Raw genomic sequence first — 21,574 nt, 5'->3', positions numbered from 1 at the left:
GCTGCATGAGACTGCTACAAACAGTCGCCCGGACACCTAAAGCCAGAACCTCAAAGATCCTTTTGAGATGTACTTCCAACTTGCGATCTTGAAGATCCTTTAAGGCTGTGGCCCCTACAACCGGGATTGGTGGTGCGTTTGGTGACAGCAGACACCAAACCATCAAAATGGGGACTTTGAGCATCTCAAGAGCTGTAACCGGGAGGGGATATAACTTATCCATTGCCCTGCCCATGCGGAGACCAGACTCGGGAGCCTCCCATTCCCTAAGCAGAAGCTGCATAAGCATAGGATGGAAGGGAAAAGTACGGGACGGAGCCCTCAGACCCGCTAGGACTGGGTCAATGGTACGGGAGGAGGAGGCAGAGGCGGGCTCTTCTGCGGGCACATCGATTCCAAGTTCATCCAAAAGAAAAGGAATAAGCGGGTCCAGCTCCTCCCACTTAAACCTCAAAACCCGTGGGTCATCTCCCTCCATGGGGGGGATTATCGAGAGAAAGATCCGGGTCGGTATCTGGATCAGGCAGTGGAGTGGGAGGAGAAGGTCAGGTGGGTCCAACCCACCAGGTACAGTCCTGACCCTAGTAGTACCCTGCGAGTCTGGGACGCCAGACCCCTGGCAAACAACCAAACGAGGGATTTTTGCCAGTGGAGGGCCCGGAGTGGGATCCTCCTACACCTCCAAGCTTGCTAAAAATGACTTGTGTAAAAGGAGCACAAATTCTGGTGAAAAAGGAGTATGTGCTCTGTCGGATCCCTGGGGGGAGAGGGCCCCCTCGGGGAGGGTCAGAATCAGCATCAGGAGATCCCATAGGGCTTAAGTCATGCGGTAAACAACAAAAATCCAGCTCCCCTCCCCCCTGAGGATCCGAGTCTGCTGCGAGGTCCGGGCACAAAATGGCCACCGCTCCCGTTGTTTTTTTGTGTGGGGGACGACCTGGACGCACGCTTGCCGACCTGACCTTGGGTCGTCGACTTCAAAGTAGCCATGGAGGGTCCCTCCCCTCTGGGCAAGCAGAGCCTGTCGTGGGAAAGCCGCGAGACAGGCTCCTCGCAGGCAAGACAAAACGCTGACCTCGGCATCGGGAAGTCAGCTGTGTGTGAAACAGCTGAGCCTGATTGCTGCAAAGCGGAGAAGCCAACTGAACGGCCTCGAGTCGCCGCTTTCCCTGCCAGATGGCCCGGAGCCGTGAAGAACTGCCTTATTCCAACTTTTACACTGAAAGTAAAAAATTCTGCTGTGTCTCTCCTTTTCTTTTTTCTTTTTTTTTTGAGAAACAGCTAAACAGGCTGAAGGGTTTGTGCCACAGTAGAGGAATTAAAACATCTGGGTCACCAGTGCAAAAGAGGGGGAGTGACTGGACCACCAGTATCACCCCTAGGCAGGGAATTAGGCTACCAGGAAAGAGACCTAGGCTGAATTACTCAAGGGGGAAAAAACCCTCTAGGTCTCTACAAGAGCCTGGAGACAGAACTGTCTCCAGAGAAAAGAAAATTCACTGTTCCTGTATATTTTAGAAATACTTGCTTGACCCAGCGAAGAGAAAACTGAAGACTTCGCAAGAAGAAATAAAGAAATATCACTAAGAAGAGGGAACCGCAGGTTCATCCGTCTGCATCTGCTAGAACCAGAGAAATACTGAGGGGTGCAGGGTGAGCGCTGTCCTTATATGGTATGCCCTTTCAGTTTTTCTCTGGCTCCATCTGCTGGACAGGAGGCTCAACCCACTGTCTGGACTGATCCGGGTATGTACAGGGAAACCAGCTTATACTGTGCTTGCCATTGCAAGGGAAGCCAGTGTGGTGCCTGAAGAACCAATGAGATATGTTCCCTCATACCCGTATTGGTTAATACTCACGGCTGCTGAATTTTGGCCAGCTGAAGGGCTCCGAGCGTGGTTCCAGGAGCCCAATAAGGACTGAGTTACAATATTTCGTCGAACACAGCGAAATTCCCTGGGATTTAATAATGGCTTCAGTCCCCTTTTTCAAGGCTTGCTCTTGGGCATGTAATGATAGATCTGACCCAAGTCAGACCCTCAGGTTTGGGTATAGAACAGCCACTGAATTGGAATTCCCACAGAGAATAAAGCAAAAGTTTCTGACCATGTTGCAGCTTTATGTCACTGGCATAAATGTGGTAGCCAACGCCAAGGCCAACAAGGAGTCTGCAGATTGGGGCAATACAGATGTTAAAGAAAACGGCCAAAGGAAAGTCCTATTGATATACTGTGCCAAGAGGACACAGAGCCATTCCTCACTTGTTAGGTTCGCCCAGTAAAGTAGGATGTAAACCATTCTAGTACCATCCCCACGATTCAGATATCTGCTAATCTCGAGAGTAAAACACAATGGTTGATGGTAGCAAATGTGGCTGAGATGTTAAGCAACACCAGCACATGCCCAGTCCCGTTATCCCAGTCTCCTTCTCTCCTCCTTACAGGCCGATACAGTAAAATTCACAGGCGAGCGCCCGCTATCCTGTGTGCGTGATTCAGTATTTAAATGAGGGCCTGCGGTAAAAAGAGGTGCTAGGGACACTAGCGCGTTCCTAGCGCCTCTTTTTGGACAGGAGTGGTGGCTGTCAGCGAGTTTGACAGCCGACGCTCAATTTTGCCGGCGTCTGTTCTGAAACCCGCTGACAGCCACGGGTTCGGAAACCGGACGCCGGCAAAATTGAGCTTTCGGTTTTCAACCCGCGAGCCGATTCAAAATTTTTTTTTTTTTAATTATTTTCTACTTTGGGACCTCCGACTTAATATCGCCATGATATTTCCCGGTGCCGACAGGTAGGCGCTAATTTCTGAAAGTAAAATGTGCGGCTTGGCTGCACATTTTACTTAATGAATCGCACGGGAATAACTAATAGGCTCATCAACATGCATTTGCATGTTGCGGGTGCTATTATTATTTTCAGGGGGGTTGGACGTGCGATTTTGATGCGGTATTACCCCTTACTGAATAAGGGGTAAAGCTAGCGCGTCGAAAACACGCGCACACTGTGCTGTATCGGCCTGTTAGTCTCCTAGTCCTTCCCATCCTCCATCTCTCCTCCTCAGTCTCCTACTCCCTCCCATCCCCCATGTCTCCTTCATACTCTTTCCATTCATCCTCCATGTCCCCTTTTCAGTCTCCCAACCCCTTCTTCCAGCCTCCATTTTCTCTTAGTCTCCGAACCCCCCTCCCCTCATCTCCTCCGCTGCTTTAATCCCTACATCCCCATCCCCCACCACACAAATTATCTTTCCTATAACATCCAAGAGCCTCTAAGTTCCCTTCTTGGTTTTCCACCCCCACCCCGCCCCCCCCCAACTCAGTATGCATCTCATGCCTCTCTTTCTCCCTCACTCCCCCTTCCTATCTCCAGGGTAGCAGCTTCATCAGTAAGGGGCAAGAGAGAGAGCACCAACTCACAGTGCCCCCTCTCGTCCCTTTATCCCTGCAGTATGCACGGGCACCACTGTGGCATGTGAGGAGGCAGGGAGCTGAAAGCCCCATCCTGTCGTCATTTCGATACACGTAAAGCAAGAGTTTCTTACCCGTAACAGGTCCAAGGTCAGCAGGATATAAGTCCTCCTCAGTGAGTGGCACCATCTGAAAGTGCCCGCTGCAGAATTTGTACACAGAAGCTTCTAGAAACTTCCGGGATGCCCGACTGAGCAAGTGCAGTACAGTACATATCACCCCTCAGCTCTTTCATAGCTATTAAGGGTACATGAAGAATGAACTCCAAGGGGAGGCAAGTGGGCTTTGTGAGGGTTTATATCCTGCGGGCCTCAGAGCACACCTTGCTTTCTCCGAGGACAAGCAGGATGAGAAGCCCTCACCAGGAGGGACTCGCCAGCTGAAGACTGCCCTGAACAAAAAAAGGGGAAAATAGAACCTGAAAAACACTGCCAACTAGCAAAATTGTTTTTGCTGGCAACCAGCCATTTTCATTTTTAAATAGGGGCAGCCTGGAAAAGAAAAAGATAATGGGCCCTAGTGGGGATGGAGTTGGGCTCCAAGTCTCAAAAAGCCTCCGCAGGCAGGCTGAAGAAACCCTCTGTCATAGCAGTGAGATGCAGATGTGTGGAAAGAGCTCCATGGTGCACCTTTGCAAATCTTAGGTGGGCCATGGCTCTAACACTATGCACCCTGGCGCGCCCTACCAGGCCAGAAAAAGAGATGCAGTCTGCTAGCCATCTGGAAAGTATACACTTGGCAATGGCAGGTCCAGATTTGTTGGGCTCAAAAGAAACACCAAGCTGGGTGGACTTTTTAAAGGTGTCTGTCTGCTCCAGAGAGAAGGCCAAAGCCCTCTTGTAATCCAAACTGTGCAAAGCTTGTTCCCCCTTTGTGGGCAGGTGGCCTTGGGATGACTTACTGATTACGGTGGGCGGGCCTCTGACACTGTCTAGGCAGGAACTTAGCATGCGTGTACAGAGGCACACTGTGAAAAAAAAATTAATCTAAGGCCTGAAGCTCACCGACTGTGCCAAAGGGACTGCCACCATAATTATAGCTTCCAGATCCAGTACTTCAGCTCACTGAAGCCTAATGGCTTAAAGGGAGTTTTCATCAACTGGATCAATACCACGCTGAGATCCCATGACGCAGCAGATGGCATGATGGGAGGACAGCTAAAGGCTATACAGAAATAGATTTACCTTCTATATAGTGGTGATAAGTGCCAATTGCAAAGAGTTAGTCTTCAGACCAGACTGCGAAAGATGTAGAAGATATTCAAGCAATTTTTGTGTGGGAACAGGAGAAACGATCTCTACTGCCTTTTCCTCACACCAGGAAAGCAAACCTCCTCCATTTTAAACCATAACATTTCCTCAGGGAATTTTTCCTAGAAACTGGAATACAAGACACATCCTCAGACAGGTTCAGGGAACAGAATGCTATCCTCTTAACATCTAGGCTGTGAGGGATAGAAACCTGATGTTAGGATGATGCAATATTCCCCGATCCTGAGCGATGAGAGATGGGGAATTCCTCAACCTGATTAGATTCCTGATTGACATTTCCTGTAGAAGCAGAAAAGAAGTGTCTTAGACAACAGAGGTTATGACGATCATGATCCCCTACTCTTTTCTGAGTTTTAGCAGGGATCCTGCCACCAAAGAAAGCGGGAAGATAAGCATACAGAAGGCCCTGTCCAAATCTAGGGAGAAGACATCCCAGGTTAGTTTTCCTTCTGGAGCAGAAGTTCGGGAAATTTTTGTTCATAGGAGACACAAACAGATCATGTACCTCATTCATTAAATATCAGGCTTGTTACGCCCTCATCCAGGAACCATTCTTGAGGTCGCAGGACTTAACCCATCTGTCTGTCAGGCCAGATACATGACTCTAAGGACTAGTCCATGAGAAATGGCCCAGCACCACATCTGGACAGTTTCTTGAAACTGCTCTTCCCTGCTTGCTGATGTAGATCATCACATCATTACCTGCCTGGATGAGAACAATTAGCCCTCAGTGTGTGTCGTATTGCCCTTAGATCTAGGAAGTTTAAGTGATGAAGTCTTTCCCATGGGTCCTGGGTATGAGGTTCCTCTAGCTTGGATGCATCTGTGATTAAGACAATGTGCATTGGAGGAATTTGGAAGGCATGTGTCTGCCATGTTTTGAAAGAAAGTGAGAATTAGGTCCAATGGAAGCAGTTAATCTACAATACCCCTGATGCAGGCACTAGGATGCCGAAACACTGCAACATCTGGTGGGTGATTCATGTTGCTGGACATAGTAATACCACGTTTTAACTAAGAGTGGACCTTTACAAGATTTATGGCCAGCAAGTAGACTGACGTGTTCAAAATCTCTTGGTCGGATAAAGTTTTTTGGTTAGTTTTTGTTTGTTTTTTTAACTCCTGTGCTGGCATGAAAAATTTCATAGGGTCTGCAGGAAAGATTTTCAGATAAGTGGGGTTTTTTTCACATTTAGTTTTATACTGCATAAAAAAAAATTAACTGGTGGGCGATTAAAACTTTGGTGAGACAGTCTGTGATAGTGGCATACATATTCAGCTTGGTACTGACTGCTGTGGTCTGAGAGACCATTTGCTCATTATTTATTCACCTTATATGACACCAGTATGGCTCATTAATAGAGTGGTTTGTTTGGATTTTTTTCAGGGGGATATATGTTATTTTGAAAGCCTCTGTTCCTCGTTGTCTTATGGTTGAAATGTTTAAATAGTAGGCGGGCTTTTGTTCTGATGATAGTCTATTGACATTAGGCTATTCCTTTGGCCAAATCTGATCAAATCAGCCACCAGGATAGGGAGTCCCTGAGATGCTGGATAGTACAGATGCTGTCAGGGATCCTGAGATCACTGTGACCTTAGGGTCTACTGAACTTATCTCACATGAAGACTTGCCAGGGAGTGACATGTACTGTTGATACACTGAGGCCCAACGACCTTAATGTATCCCATGCTGATGTCTTCTGACCCATTCATATCTTCACTGTGGACATTAATGTGATGATCCTTTCCTGTGTGAGGAAGGCTTTCACCTGAATCATGTCTAGCAGAGCTCCTGTAAATGACAGCTTCAATAGGGACTTGGGGTAATTCATGAAGGATCCTAGCAGCTTCAACACCCATTCATTCTGCAGGATCCTCATCATTGTTTATTTATATCATGCTTTTCCAGCAGAGGAGTTCAAAGCTTGTTTCATAACACTGGGACTTTACCAGAAGGGTACAGTACATCGTTAAATGAATTACAAGTAGAAGTTACATTAGGTTAGAGATGATATGGAAACAGATATTACAACAAAACACAGGCTATACAAGAAACAAAGAGTACATCAGTGATTGAAAAAATATTCAGGTATAGTTTAGGGTTCAGGGCTCCAGCTGTAGGATGAAGGCTGCTAAAAATAGCCAGATTTTCAGTTTCCTCCTAAAGGTGAGGAGCTCAGTCTCAGCTCTACTGGGAGGGTGTTCCAGAGGAGAGGACTGATCCTGAGAAAAGTTTCTTCCCTGTGTTTGAGTCACATTTTCTTGAGGGCTTGGGGTAGTGAGTGCAGTGATCAGAAGGATGTGAATAAGGCAAGTCAGTGTACGAGATAGGGTGATGCCAGGTCCTCAAGGAACTTGAAAGCCAGGACCAGGATTTGAATATGGTGTGGTACTGTGTTGGTGATTCGGTTGAACTTGCTGGCATTTAGCATGGTTCGTGTGGCTTAGTTTTGTATGAGTTGCAGCTATTGAATCAGCTTTTTAGGCAATTTGATGTACAAGAAATTGCAATGGTCTAGGTGGGAGATTATATAGGCCTGGACCCTGTGTTGCAATCCATCGAAGGAGGAGGTGGTATAGTTGGCACAACTGAAGAAGGTCGATTTTGTTACTAATGATATTTGGGCTTCAGTGGTGAGTTGGGAATCTAGAATGAAGCCAGAGCTCCAGATTTGGTGGCTGAAGGGTAGGGTTGAATCTGTCCACACACACTCTAGAGTGAAAGTAACTAGCTCCTGTTGTCAATCCATATCACCTCCATTTTTTTATGGTTTAGATTCAGTTTGCTGAAGTAAAACCAGTCCAGGTCCAGATTTAAAAATTTGATGCCCACAAGCAGGGCTGAAGGTAGGGGGTGGAAGACTCTAGCGATCACAGAAAGGAGGGGAATTCTTTTCCCCCTACCTTCCCCCAAATTGCCATAGCGACATCCTTTTGCAAAGGACAGTGGGAGAAGGTTCCTCCTTAGCACAGCTGCTCTCCTTTTTGGCTATGTTGTCTGCCTAAATCCAGGCTTGAACTAGTCTGAGATCCTTTTGAGACAGTTGAGGTTAGTGATTTCTTGGTCATGGTCTAAGCCATACTAGAAACAGCAGCTGGATGATATCTGCATATGCATGGTAGATAATTTGGGAGTCTCTGATTTGCCAAGTGGGGCCATGTAGATGCTTAGAATCAGGGAGAGGATTGTGGCACACTACAGGGGTTGAGGGTGAAGGTGGAAAGATGTTTGACCAAGGGACAATTTAAACCATGCTATAACTGGGCCTAAGTCCTAGGACCATTAGGCGAGGGATGAGAATTTTGTGGTCTGTGGTTTTGAATGCTGTTGAGAAGTCCAGGAGTACCAGGAAGATAGTTTATCCCAATCTAAGCAAAGTCATAGATCATCAAAAGGGTCCTTCATTTTCAGTTTAAACTGATTGTCACCCTAATTTTATGATGATTAAAGAGAAGCTCCAGAGCAACAGATGTAGCATTTCAAGGCCTCTCACCACTGCTGGAAGCCAGCATGGGCCAAAGCACCTGTTGTATTTCAAGTTCCATACCCCAACAGGCCCGGCATGACCAAGTGTGCATACCATACAGTTGCACGGGGCGGCACACTCAGGGAGGGCGGTGGGCCAGCAGCAAGAGAGGCTACGTGGCCACCGGTGGAGCCTAATCCTTCTTTGGCTGCCGGTCACTGGCACTCAACCTGCTGGTGGCTGAAGAAAGAGAAATGCTGCAGGCCAACAGCGCTCAATCTACCAGTGGCTGAAAGTGAGAAGCCCGGGTCTTCTGTTGTGCGTCCACCTACAGATAGCTTCTGCTCCCCCCTCCCCCCGTGAAGCAGGAAGGTCAGAGGCCGTGGTGGAGCTCATCCCACTATGGCCCAATGACAACAGGAGGCCATGTGTGTATGTGTGTGAGCTTGTAATTGTGTGTGAGTGAGTGACAACCTGTGTTTGTGTGCATGTGTGTTTGCGTGTGAGAGCCTGTGTGCTTGTGTTTGTTTATGTGCCCGTGAGAGCCCATGTGTCACATATAGGCTCTCTCAGGCACACATACACACAATGTATCTGTGAGGGAGAGGGAGCCTGTGTATGTTAGAGAGACGGAGGGGTGTGTGAGAGAATGAATGTGTTACTATGCATGTGTGTGAGAGAGAAGATACAATTTGTGCATCCCTACCTCCCCCAATCCATGACAATCTCAGGGTGACTGGAAATCAGAAGATCTCAGGTAGTGAGGGCAAAAATTTGTTAATCCTTATTAGTTTTAATTATTGGGTATAATTTGATGATTCTGTTCTTTTGAAATATTTAATTTTTTAGGGGGAAATAGAAGATTTTAAAATTATTATTGGATTTTTTATTCATCAGATGTTTTGAAATATTTTATTGGTGTTTGGGAAATTTTGGATATTCTATTCATTAACTTAAACATTTATTCTTTTTATGAATATGATTTTACTATTATAATTAATAATTAATATTTTATATTTCTTGATTTTATTATTTAAAGTTTTATGTTGAATGGTAATGATTCTGTTTTTCCATTGTTGCTCTGCTTGTAGAAGCTGGCTTGTTGTGGGTTCCAGTTCAGTTCTTCTCCTTACATTTCTATTAATACTTTCTGATCTCTTTATTCTGTATTTGGTCAGGGTCTGTCTGTGTTCTGCATATGTGACCGAGGTGAGGTATTTTGCTGGCATGTAATTTTTGTGCAGGGATCTATAGCAGCCTGGTTTCCTAATAAGAGTTTTATTGGTGTTCTAGGGCCTGGTGTAATATGTGCAGTGTTGCCTTTTCATAGATAAGGTTGTTAGGGTTGTTTTGGTATGGGAGATTTACTATATTGTAATGGTAATTCTGCTTATTTTTGGCTTTCTGAGGGCCAAGCTCACACCCAATACACATTACAAAAAGTCTAATTCCATAGGAGTTCCAAGTGTCTGTTCTGCAGAGTTTTCTGGTTGGCACCACAGGAGTGCATGTAAATATATTATACATGTTGTAAGTGATATTTTTGCCTCAGAAAACTGTACTCTTAAATGTTCTTTTTCATGTAAAATTTATTATAAATGCATAATTTAATTGTCTGCATCTGTAAAGGGTGTGGGAGTGTATGTGTGTGTGTGTGGGGGGGGGGGGAGGTGGAGTGTGTGCAAGGCTGTAAGGTTTGCCTAGCGTACCTCATACCCTTCCCCTATCCATGGGTTCTGTGGTGGGGGAAGGTATCAGTTTTTAAAAATATAGATTGCAGGACAGAGCAGGGCTTTATCGGGGGGGGGGGGGGGGTGGAGAGACACACAATTTTTCGCATAGGGCAGCAAAAATGCTAGCACCGGCCCTGTACCCCCCACCAGTGAAGGTAATGGTAATGCCTGCTGTCCAGTGCCAGTGGACCCTCCCCACTGGAAGCACTTCCTGGCAGGCTCCCTGGCCATGCACAAAAGCCGAAGTGCAGTGCTACAGAGCGCAAGACACACAGTAGGCATGCTACCAAGGGAGCAGTGAGAGAAAGCCTGGAGCCACCACTGATGAATGCTGTTGCAGTGGAGGAGAGGGAGATTTTAGGTAGAGGAGGGAGAAGGGAGAAGAAAGGGAGATTCTAGGGACAGGGCAGAGATTGGGAATAAAGAGGGGGATACAGCTTGAGTGTATGGGTGGGAGAATATGCTTAATATGTTTTACAGTCTTGGCTTCTGTCCACCATAATAAACTGACATTTACCCCAGAAAATAAGAAGATTTTTTTTCCACTAATTTTCTCCTTTGTTGTTCATGTCATAATAAACCCTGATAAATTATTGGGAAAAATAAAAAAAATAGAAACAGAAAATGAAGGACCCTAACCATCAACTAGACTAATTAGTGCAGTTTATGTATTGTGATGGGGTCTAAATCCAGAGTGGAATAGATCTGAGCGGCTTGTAGTAGGACTAACTGCCTTTTCAATGATCTTGCTGAGGAAAGGCAGGCCTGAGGCTGGGCAGTAAGGTTCGGGCTTGGTTTCTTCAGCATAGGCCTTACCACAGTTCTTTTAGGCCCTTTGGTAGGTGGCCCTCAGATAATGGAGAGTTGTTGATAGGCTGGAAGCAAATGAATATTCCAGGTCTGGCCTGTTTGATGAGATCTGCCAGGTAGGTTGTGGGTTTGAGGAGAGATAGGAGTCCACATCTTTTTCAAGAAGGGAGTGGAAGGCAATGAGGAAGCTAGAGAGTGTAATTTGTCTTACTTGATGGTGACAGTGTTGAGTTCTGCTCTGATGTAGTTGATTTTGTTAGTGAAGAATAAGACTAGCTTGTTACAATAGGTTCCTGTTGTAAGGGAAGAGGGTGGGGGGAGTTCTGAGTCCTAGGAGTTTGAGGACTGTGAGGAAGAGTTCTCTTAGCAAAATGTTTTGTTTGGGTGATATTTTTGGAGAAGCAGATCTAATCAGAGTCCGTGATGCCTGTGACCAGCCAATCATCCAGATAGGGAAATACATGCACTCCAAATTCGCACAGGCTGTGTACACCCATGGTGCTGCTGCTAGGCCGAAGGGCAGTACGTGGAATTGGAAGGGGTGTTTCCCTACCACAAATCTGAATTATTTCCTGTGACCTGGGCTTATCTCTATGTGTGTAAGCATCCTTTAGATCCAGAGAGCTCAGCCAGTTCCCTTTTACTAGAAAAGGAATTAGAGTGCCAAGGGAAACCATCCTGAATGTTTCCTTCACTGGGAATTTATTCAAAGCTCTCACCCTCTCCCTCCTGGTGGAATAGGTTTGACCGCACTAGCCTCTGAGGAGGAGGAGAGTTCCTTTTGTAGTACTACCTGATGATGAGAAGCAGACCAAGAGCTTCTTGGTGTGTGATTTTGTTCATTTCCCAATAGACATAATGGGGTAGATTTTATGAGAACCGAGCGCGGGGTACATTTGTGCACGCTACCCGGCGCGCACAAATGTACACCCGATTTTATAACATGCACGCGCCGCCGCACGCATGTTATAAAATCCAGGGTCGGCGCACGCAAGAGAATGCACACTTGGGAATGCACGCAAGGGAATGCACACTTGTGCACCTTGCGTGCGCCGAGCCCTAGGGGAGGCCCGATGGCTTTCCCTGTTCCCTCTGAGGCCGCTCCAAAATCGGAGCGGCCTCGGAGGGAACTTTTCTTCCGCTCCCCCCCACCTTCCCCTCCCTTCCCCTATCTAGCCCACCCACCAGCCCTACCTAAATCCCCCCCCCCACCTTGTTAAACCTTTTACGCCTGCCTCTGTCAGGCGTATCTTGCGTGCGCCAGGTGCGCCATCCCCCGGCACAGCCGTTGTGCCGAAGGCCTAGGTCCTGCCCCCGGATCGGCGCCATGCCCATGACCCCGCCCCCTTCCGCCCCTTTTTCAAAGCCCCAGGACATGCACGCGTCCCGGAGATTGCGCGCGCTGCCGAGCCTATGCAAAATAGGCTCGGCGCACAGGGACAGGTTTTCGGGGTTACGCGCATAACCCTTTGAAAATCTACCCCAATCTGTATCCATTTCCAAGGTTACACTCGGCCAACAGGTTTATGTAAAACCCTGAGCCTTCCCCCAACAAGAAGTTCCTCCAGTGCAGATACCGGGATCCTAGCTATGCCCTCCTTTATCCAGTCAAAACCCCGTCCCAGGCTTTGGTTAAGATGCTGGCTATGACTCAGTGGAAAGCAAAGACTGAAGTGGCCCTGCACAATGTAGTGATGAGAGTGGCACCACATATGCTCAGTCAAGCATTGCAAACGCTTCTAGAGGCTTGGTGTAATCTCCTGCGCCAGGCTCCATCGGATGACGCCACCCACTGCTGAGGACTAATCATCCTGCTTGTCCTCAGAGAAAGCATGAATACAGCATGGACAGCTGAGGGGCGGGCCTTCATCAGAACCCCATGAAGGTGGCATAGCAATACATGTAAAGCATGGATAACTGACGAACAAATCTTTATAAGAAACCCAATGCAATTGTCACCCATACATAGACAAAGCATGAATACAGCAAAGATAAGTGAAGTATAGATCTTCATCGGAAACTCATACAGCCAACACATGGTGCATAAATATAGCAGAGAATGCTGAAGCATGGGTCTCAGGAAAGGAGATTTTTTAAGAACAGACCATAGCAATGGCTTCCTTCTCTCAAAAAAGGAGTATTAAATTATATTAAAAAGGAAGACGACCCAGGAATAAGACCTAAAAGAGAAAGCATTAGAGTTATGGGCAGGAAGTCCTGTGCAGTGGCAGGGCCCATGTCTGGACCGTTGCCTTACCTGTGCAGTCAGCTGGATAGGCTGAGACAAAGCGAGCTGGGGCTGGCTGGGGTTCTGCTGGGTGTCCTGGCCTGACTGCTGAGAAGCGGCAGCCGCGGCGTTGGACTGCTGGACTGCGGCAGCCAGCAGCTGAGCTTGGGCCTGCTGGAGGAGCAGCTGCTGCTGAGCGGGCATTAGGGCAGTAAGCTGCAGCAGAGAGGGCAGGGAAGGAAGCAGAAGGGGGGGAGAGACAGACAGACAGGGAGAGAGATGGCTTGTAAATATTTGTGACTTTGAGCAAAGCATCTGTCACAGGAGCCCAGATTCACATTCACACAGTAACAGACTCTAGTATATACTCACACACACAATATAACACACATATCCACAAAAATTCAGATGTATACAAAGACCGTAGCATATAGACATTTACGGACATTGTAACACAGGCAAACGAACACACAAAATTAATATGCACACATGCATACACATATGGTGACAAAATAACACAGACTTATGGAAATTCACCAACAGACATGCATAGAAAGCATAACACGCTGGTTCGCAGCCACACACATGGACATTGTGTAATATACACACAGTTACACACACACAGGGTGACATGCATACAGAAAGACACAGAATAAGCAGCAGCACACATGAGGAGAATCTCTTTCTGCTTTGCACATTCTGCATGCCCCAAGCAACAGCAACAGCAACCCTCTCCTAATTCAGGGGGAACATTTTCTAACATGGAAAGGAAAGCCTGTTCCCTTGCCTGCAAGGGGTGTTGCGACAGAGAAGAGGAGCCTGCAACACCTATGCCCTCGCCTGTGGGGAGTGCTTTGAGGTGAGGAGGAGCCTGTAGCTGGTGCTGTGAAGGAGTGGGAAGGCAGCAGCTTCTCCACTCTGCCCCTCTCTATAGGGGGCGCTGCAGCACCGAGGGGAGTCCGCAGCTGCTCCGCTTTGCCCACCTTCACAGCCCAATACAGAAAGGATTGCGGGAGAACGGGCACTCCGTGTTGAGTGCCCGCTCTCCCAACATACTCTCCCAGCCACATCTCCTGGGCACGCGATCCTATATTTAAACGAGGGGGTCACGCTAATTGGGGGCTCTAGGGACGATTTTGTGCCCCTAGCGCCTCCTTGGCCCAGGAGAGGAGGCTCTGTCAGCGAGTTCAGGAAACTGACGCTCAAATTTACAAGCATCGGTTTTCTGAACCCATTGACAGCATCGGCTAGGAAAACGGATGCCGGAAAAATTGAGCACCCGTTCTCCTAACCGGACCGGTCGGTACACTTTTATTTATTTATTTACATTTTTGGTTCCTCCGACTTAATATCGCTAGGATATTAAGTCGGAGGGTGTACAGAAAAGCAATATTTTCTGCTTTTCTGTACACTTTTCCAGGCTGCACATAAATTAACGCCTGCCCTTGGGCAGGCGTTAATATATGAGCATAAAATGTGCGGATTGGCCGCACAGTTTACTTTCTGAATCCTGGGTGAATAATAGCCTCATCAACATGCATTTGCATGTGATGAGCACTATTAGTTTTCAGGGAGTATGGCCGCACGTTTTTGAGGTGCTAAACCCGTTACAGTATAAGGGGTAATAGACACTCCTCGAAAACACACAGCCAAACCCGTGCTAAACAGTGCGCACAGCTGAGCGCACTTTACAGAATCAACCCGCTTGCAAGGGGCGTTGTGACCATGAGGAAAGCTAGCAGCGCTCAGTTCTACCCTCTCTGCTCAAGATAAAAGCAAGCTGGGCAGCCCGTCTGTCTCTGTGGTGCTGAGATATTCTTAAATGATGGTCCAGTGAAAGTAAGGTGTCACAACCTGTGAAGAATTTAAAGACTTACCCCAGCAAGCTGACCTCCTGCTAGCATGAGCTGAGCCTGGGGAAGGTGGGGCTGCGGCTGAGGAGCTGGAGCTGGGGGCAAATCCCCAGAATCTTCAGCCTTGATCTGTGGCAAACACAGTAATGCATGGTGTGAATACAAACCCAGAGAGAAAACCACAGTGTTGGGGGCAGTGTGTCCCTTCATAACCAGGACATGCTCTATCTCCCAACACTCCAGCAGTGTTAGGGGGGGGGGGGGGGGCAGTGAGTCCCTTTATAACCAGGACATGCTCTCTCTCTCAATACCCCCCAGCACAGTGTTGGGAGGGGGGAGCAGTGTGTCCCTTCATAATCAGGACGTGCCATCTCCCAATACCCCAGCACAATGTTGAAGGGCAGTGTGCGGCTAGAGGTGAGGTGCCTTCATAATCAGGACATGTTTCATCTCCCAGCACCTCACTCTGTTGTTAGGATGTGCCTACCTCCTGTGCTGTGGATGGAGTTACAGACTCCGTAAAGAGAAGCTGCGGGGGACAGATTATTTTTAGAACCAAATAAAATGTTTCACCTTCTCTATTCCTCTACCTCCACTTCCCTCCTACAAATAGTGGTGGCACAGGCAGCTTAGGGATGGAAAGAATGAGTTATATGGACATGCCTCAGAGCTGGGGTGAGGTGGGCTGGGGGTGTTAAGCCCTGCCTTCCAGAGGGACATATTAACACTGTGCTTGGGGGTTAGACCCTGCCTCAAACTCCACCCCACACATGTAGTGCTGCCTTCAGTACCACAGAATAAAGATGGAGGGGGGTGGGACAGGGGGGTGGTGGTGGAAAGAGACAGACAGCTGGAGAGAAGGAGGGGAAAGAGTACCAGAGAGCTGTGTGTGTTTCTGATGTGGGAAGCATGCAGCAAGAGGCCCTGTTTTCGTTAGCACGTTCGCTCTCACGCTGGTAGCGTGTTCTCATGGTGTGCTTCCTGTTTGCCAGATTACCCCGACACTGCTGGCGGGCCCTGGGATTTCCCCAGCTGCAGCTCTGGCATGGCAGATCAAAGACCTGAGCCCTGACTCATCATCACAGGCGGTCCAAGAGATCAATAGCAAGGCAGAAATGATTCTTCATGAAAACAGAATTTAAAAATTTTTTTTTTAAAAGGCCAATATCACTGGGACAGACAACCAGCCTCAGCCGGGGGCAAGCCATGGAAAGAACAAGGAGCCTGGAATAGAATAATGCACCGGGTCAGCTCGGGGGTTTCACGACAGGGCGGTGCGCTGTCCTGCGGAGGGAGCTGGGTTTAACTCCTGGCTTAGGCCTTCTGCTCCATGCATCAGCTGGCAATGGGGATGCTGGGGCTCACAGCCCTTGGTGGGGAGGGAAGTTGTGGTCATCACACAATGCCAGTGCCTTGTGACTAGATTTAGGGTCCATAATTGGAGGGTTGTGTAAGGAGCTGTGATGCACAGCCCCTGGCCAAGGACTGCCACTACAAGGGCTACATTAATCAAGCTGGGAGGGGATATTAAATAAGAGAAAAACCCTCAGACGGTTGTAAATGAAGGCTTGTGAGCTATGACTAAGATGAAAGTACAAAGGAGAAGGACATTTTTGGGACAAAAAAAAAAAATGCACTATTCTATCGTACAGCACACAAACCATGGGAAACTTGGTAATCAATGTTTGTACTGATGCTATGAAAGAATAATTCTACTTTAAAGCACAGACAGCACAGGAAGTGCACTGATGAGTACTGTGATAAAATATTTACTATTGCATTCTATAACACAGATGCCAGGAATTTTACCTTGGGGCTGGGACCGGTGGGAGACGGGGAGAAGGGAGGCCCTTTATTCTGCTGCTTCTGCAGAGGATTAAAAAAATGAAGAGGTAAGAACTCCTGAATCCTCTTCCTTATCGGCACACAGACAGGATTGTCTGATTAAACCTTACCTGGTGATTAATCTCAGGCCCATTCCTCTCTCCATCTGCAAAGAGAGAGCTAGAGATTAGTGCCTGGGAGAGGGGGCTCCGCTCAGTCTACCCTAATGCCTGAGAGAGAGGGCACCCCTCAGTCTATGCTAATGCCTGGGAGAGATGGCTCCCCTCAGTCTATACTAATGCCTGAGAGAGAGGGCACCCCTCAGTCTATGCTAATGCCTGGGAGAGATGGCTCCCCTCAGTCTACCCTAATGCCTGAGAGAGATGGCTCTCCTCAGTCTATGCTAATGCCTGAGAGAGATGGCTCCCCTCAGTCTATGTGTTATGCCCATCGGTCTCAGATGGCTGCGACCGCTGTTGCTCACCTCTTGTCTAACTGCACTGACTCCATGGGGTAGACTTGCGGCCTCTGCCAACTATCGCCGGCCTACCCACCCTGTTCACGTGCCTTCCTGGACGGCATGGATGCTGCCGACCTCCATCTTGTCCTCAGAGTTCCTTAGGCGCGCGCTTCCGGGCCAGTCTTATGCACGTCATGGCAGGAACCTCGGGGGCGTCCCCCCGGATGACATCATTCTCCATGGACTCTTAAGCCGGCTGGCCCTGTCTGCCTACGACTTGGCAACGAGTTTCCTCATTGCTGAATCCGCTTCGTTCACTACGGACTTCCCGTTCCAGCTCCTGCTTCCTCTGCGTGAGATGTCCCGGGTACCCGCTCCTCAGGGGCCCTTTCCTTTTCTCTGGCTATCCACTCCACAGAGGGCCTTGCGCCTAGGATCGCTGCCTGCCCCGTTCCCAGGGGCTTCCTCTGGAACTATCGCATCTCTACTGTGAGTACTCTGCTTGTGGACCACTACTGTATCATCTCTACTGAGGAACCCTCATCGGTGTACCCCGCTCTGCGGACCACTGCCATATCATCTCTACTGAGGACCCTCACTGGTGTACCCCACTGTGCGGATCATTGCCGAATCATCTCTACAGAGGAATCCTCTTTTGGGTATACCCCACTTCAGACTCCGTGGCACCTCTGTGTCTGTGGGACTTTCTACTACACTTCCTGCTCCGCGGGCAGTGTCGCTCTCTCTCTCTCTCCAGTACCTGCTGTCCTTCACACCCAGCAGCTGAGACTTTGCCTCCCGACGGTAAGGCTCATGGGGCTCCTCCACGTGGGCGGTACTACCTCTCACCTGAGCCCAGGGCCCACAAACCCTATGATAGTGCCTGAGCGAGAGGGCTCCCTTCAGTCTACACTAATGCCAGGGAGAGAGGGCTCCCCTCAGTCTACATTAATGCCTGACAGAGAGGCCCTCCCCATCAGTCTACGCTAGTGCCTGGGAGAGATGGATCCCCCTCATTCTACGCTAGTGCCTGGGAGAGATGGATCCCCCTCAGTCTATGCTAGTGCCTGGGAGAGAGGGCTCTCTTCAGTCTACACTAGTGCCTGGGAGAGAGGGCTCTCCTCAGTCTATGCTAGTGCCTGGGAGAGAGGGCTCCCCTCAGTCTATGCTAGTGCCTGAGAGAGAGGGTTCTCCTCAGTCTACATTAATGCCTGGGAGAGAGGGCTCCCCTCAGTCTACGTTAGTGCCTGAGAGAGAGGGCTCCCCTCCGTCTACGCTAGTGCCTGGGAGAGGGCTCCCCTCAGTCTATGCTAGTGCCTGGGAGAGAGGGCTCCCCTCAGTCTATGCTAGTGCCTGAGAGAGAGGGCTCCTCTCAGTCTATGCTAGTGCCTGAGAGAGAGGGCTCTCCTCAGTCTACATTAATGCCTGGGAGAGAGGGCTCCCCTCAGTCTACGTTAGTGCCTGAGAGAGAGGGCTCCCCTCAGTCTACGCTAGTGCCTGGGAGAGGGCTCCCCTTAGTCTATGCTAGTGCCTGGGAGAGAGGGCTCCCCTCAGTCTACGCTAGTGCCTGAGAGAGAGGGCTCCCCTCAGTCTATGCTAGTGCTCCCAGGCTTCCCTCAAGGGCTCCCCTCAGTCTACATTAATGCCTGGGAGAGAGGGCTCCCCTCAGTCTATGCTAGTGCCTGAGAGAGAGGGCTCTCCTCAGTCTACATTAATGCCTGGGAGAGAGGGCTCCCCTCAGTCTACGTTAGTGCCTGAGAGAGAGGGCTCCCCTCAGTCTACGCTAGTGCCTGGGAGAGGGCTCCCCTCAGTCTACGCTAGTGCCTGAGAGAGAGGGCTCCCCTCAGTCTACGCTAGTGCCTGAGAGAGAGGGCTCCCCTCAGTCTACGCTAGTGCCTGAGAGAGAGGGCTCCCCTCAGTCTATGCTAGTGCTCCCAGGCTTCCCTCAAGGGCTCCCTTCAGTCTACATTAATGCCTGGGAGAGAGGGCTCCCCTCAAGTCTACGCTAGTGCCTGAGAGAGATGGCTCCCCTCAGTCTATGCTAGTGCCTGGGAGAGAGGGCTCCCCTCAAGTCTATGCTAGTGCTCCCAGGCTTCCCTCAAGGGCTCCCCTCAGTCTACATTAATGCCTGGGAGAGAGGGCTCCCCTCAGTCTATGCTAGTGCCTGAGAGAGAGGGCTCTCTTCAGTCTACATTAATGCCTGGGAGAGAGGGCTCCCCTCAGTCTACGCTAGTGCCTGAGAGAGAGGGCTCCCCTCAGTCTACGCTAGTGCCTGAGAGAGAGGGCTCCCCTCAGTCTATGCTAGTGCCTGAGAGAGAGGGCTCCCCTCAGTCTATGCTAGTGCTCCCAGGCTTCCCTCAAGGGCTCCCCTCAGTCTACATTAATGCCTGGGAGAGAGGGCTCCCCTCAGTCTATGCTAGTGCCTGAGAGAGAGGGCTCTCTTCAGTCTACATTAATGCCTGGGAGAGAGGGCTCCCCTCAGTCTACGCTAGTGCCTGAGAGAGATGGCTCCCCTCAGTCTATGCTAGTGCCTGGGAGAGAGGGCTCCCCTCAGTCTATGCTAGTGCCTGAGAGAGAGGGCTCTCTTCAGTCTACATTAATGCCTGGGAGAGATGGCTCCCCTCAGTCTATACTAATGCCTGAGAGAGAGGGCACCCCTCAGTCTATGCTAATGCCTGGGAGAGATGGCTCCCCTCAGTCTACCCTAATGCCTGAGAGAGATGGCTCTCCTCAGTCTACCCTAATGCCTGAGAGAGATGGCTCCCCTCAGTCTATGTGTTATGCCCATCGGTCTCAGATGGCTGCGACCGCTGTTGCTCACCTCTTGTCTAACTGCACTGACTCCATGGGGTAGACTTGCGGCCTCTGCCAACTATCACCGGCCTACCCACCCTGTTCACGGGCCTTCCTGGACGGCATGGATGCTGCCGACCTCCATCTTGTCCTCAGAGTTCCTTAGGCGCGCGCTTCCGGGCCAGTCTTATGCACGTCATGGCAGGAACCTCGGGGGCGTCCCCCCGGATGACATCATTCTCCATGGACTCTTAAGCCGGCTGGCCCTGTCTGCCTACGACTTGGCAACGAGTTTCCTCATTGCTGAATCCGCTTTGTTCACTACGGACGTCCCGTTCCAGCTCCTGCTTCCTCTGCGTGAGATGTCCCGGGTACCCGCTCCTCAGGGGCCCTTTCCTTTTCTCTGGCTATCCACTCCACAGAGGGCCTTGCGCCTAGGATCGCTGCCTGCCCCGTTCCCAGGGGCTTCCTCTGGAACTATCGCATCTCTACTGTGAGTACTCCGCTTGCGGACCACTACTGTATCATCTCTACTGAGGAACCCTCATCGGTGTACCCCGCTCTGCGGACCACTGCCATATCATCTCTACTGAGGACCCTCACTGGTGTACCCCACTGTGCGGATCATTGCCGAATCATCTCTACAGAGGAATCCTCTTTTGGGTATACCCCACTTCACAGACTCCGTGGCACCTCTGTGTCTGTGGGACTTTCTACTACACTTCCTGCTCCGCGGGCAGTGTCGCTCTCTCTCTCTCTCTCTCTCTCCAGTACCTGCTGTCCTTCACACCCAGCAGCTGAGACTTTGCCTCCCGACGGTAAGGCTCATGGGGCTCCTCCACGTGGGCGGTACTACCTCTCACCTGAGCCCAGGGCCCACAAACCCTATGATAGTGCCTGAGCGAGAGGGCTCCCTTCAGTCTTCACTAATGCCAGGGAGAGAGGGCTCCCCTCAGTCTACGTTAGTGCCTGAGAGAGAGGGCTCCCCTCAGTCTACGCTAGTGCCTGGGAGAGGGCTCCCCTCAGTCTACGCTAGTGCCTGAGAGAGAGGGCTCCCCTCAGTCTATGCTAGTGCCTGAGAGAGAGGGCTCCCCTCAGTCTACGCTAGTGCCTGAGAGAGAGGGCTCCCCTCAGTCTACGCTAGTGCCTGAGAGAGAGGGCTCCCCTCAGTCTATGCTAGTGCTCCCAGGCTTTCCTCAAGGGCTCCCCTCAGTCTACATTAATGCCTGGGAGAGAGGGCTCCCCTCAGTCTACGCTAGTGCCTGAGAGAGATGGCTCTCCTCAGTCTTCGCTAGTGCCTGGGAGAGAGGGCTCCCCTCAGTCTACGCTAGTGCCCGGGAGAAAAGGCTCCCCTCAGTCTATGCTAGTGCCTGGGAGAGAGGGCTCCCCTCAGTCTATGCTAGTGCCTGGGAGAGATGGTTCCCCTCAGTCTACGCTAATGTATGGGAAAAGAGCTTTTTCTGTATGTTTGCTTTACCTGTGTGCTCCAGATGTGAGTCCGTCCGGGGTTTCTCCAGCTCCAGCTGTTTAGACATTCTTATTTCTGGATAAACAGAGAGAAAAGAGAGGAAGTGCTCATAAGCAGTATGCAACAAGAAACACATTGATGGCTTCCTGGCTCCTATTCAATGGGGCTAAACCAACATGGGGAGTTTAATAAAATTAAGCACT

General features: G+C 49.7%; 1 protein-coding gene across 7 annotated transcripts in view; it reads right to left on the bottom strand.

The window, feature by feature from the left end:
• POU2F2 (POU class 2 homeobox 2) overlaps window positions 1–21,574 on the bottom strand; it is a 266,759-nt gene that overhangs the window by 30,412 nt on the left and 214,773 nt on the right. For 6 of the 7 annotated variants that reach the window (XM_029577335.1, XM_029577334.1, XM_029577339.1 and 3 more), the window contains 5 exons: window positions 21,381–21,446; window positions 16,782–16,816; window positions 16,636–16,692; window positions 14,851–14,955; window positions 13,004–13,189 (listed from right to left, as the gene is read on the bottom strand). In XM_029577335.1, the coding sequence (XP_029433195.1) occupies window positions 13,004–13,189; window positions 14,851–14,955; window positions 16,636–16,692; window positions 16,782–16,816; window positions 21,381–21,438 (441 nt within the window). In that variant the 5' untranslated portion in view covers window positions 21,439–21,446. The remainder of the gene's footprint in view (window positions 1–13,003; window positions 13,190–14,850; window positions 14,956–16,635; window positions 16,693–16,781; window positions 16,817–21,380; window positions 21,447–21,574) is intronic. The other variant, XM_029577336.1, reaches the window with a different exon arrangement.

This window comes from Rhinatrema bivittatum, chromosome 14 (assembly GCF_901001135.1).
Source record: "Rhinatrema bivittatum chromosome 14, aRhiBiv1.1, whole genome shotgun sequence".
Lineage (NCBI taxonomy): Eukaryota > Metazoa > Chordata > Amphibia > Gymnophiona > Rhinatrematidae > Rhinatrema > Rhinatrema bivittatum.
Note: the sequence above shows the minus strand (reverse complement) of the source record. Positions and strands in the feature narration are given on the sequence as shown.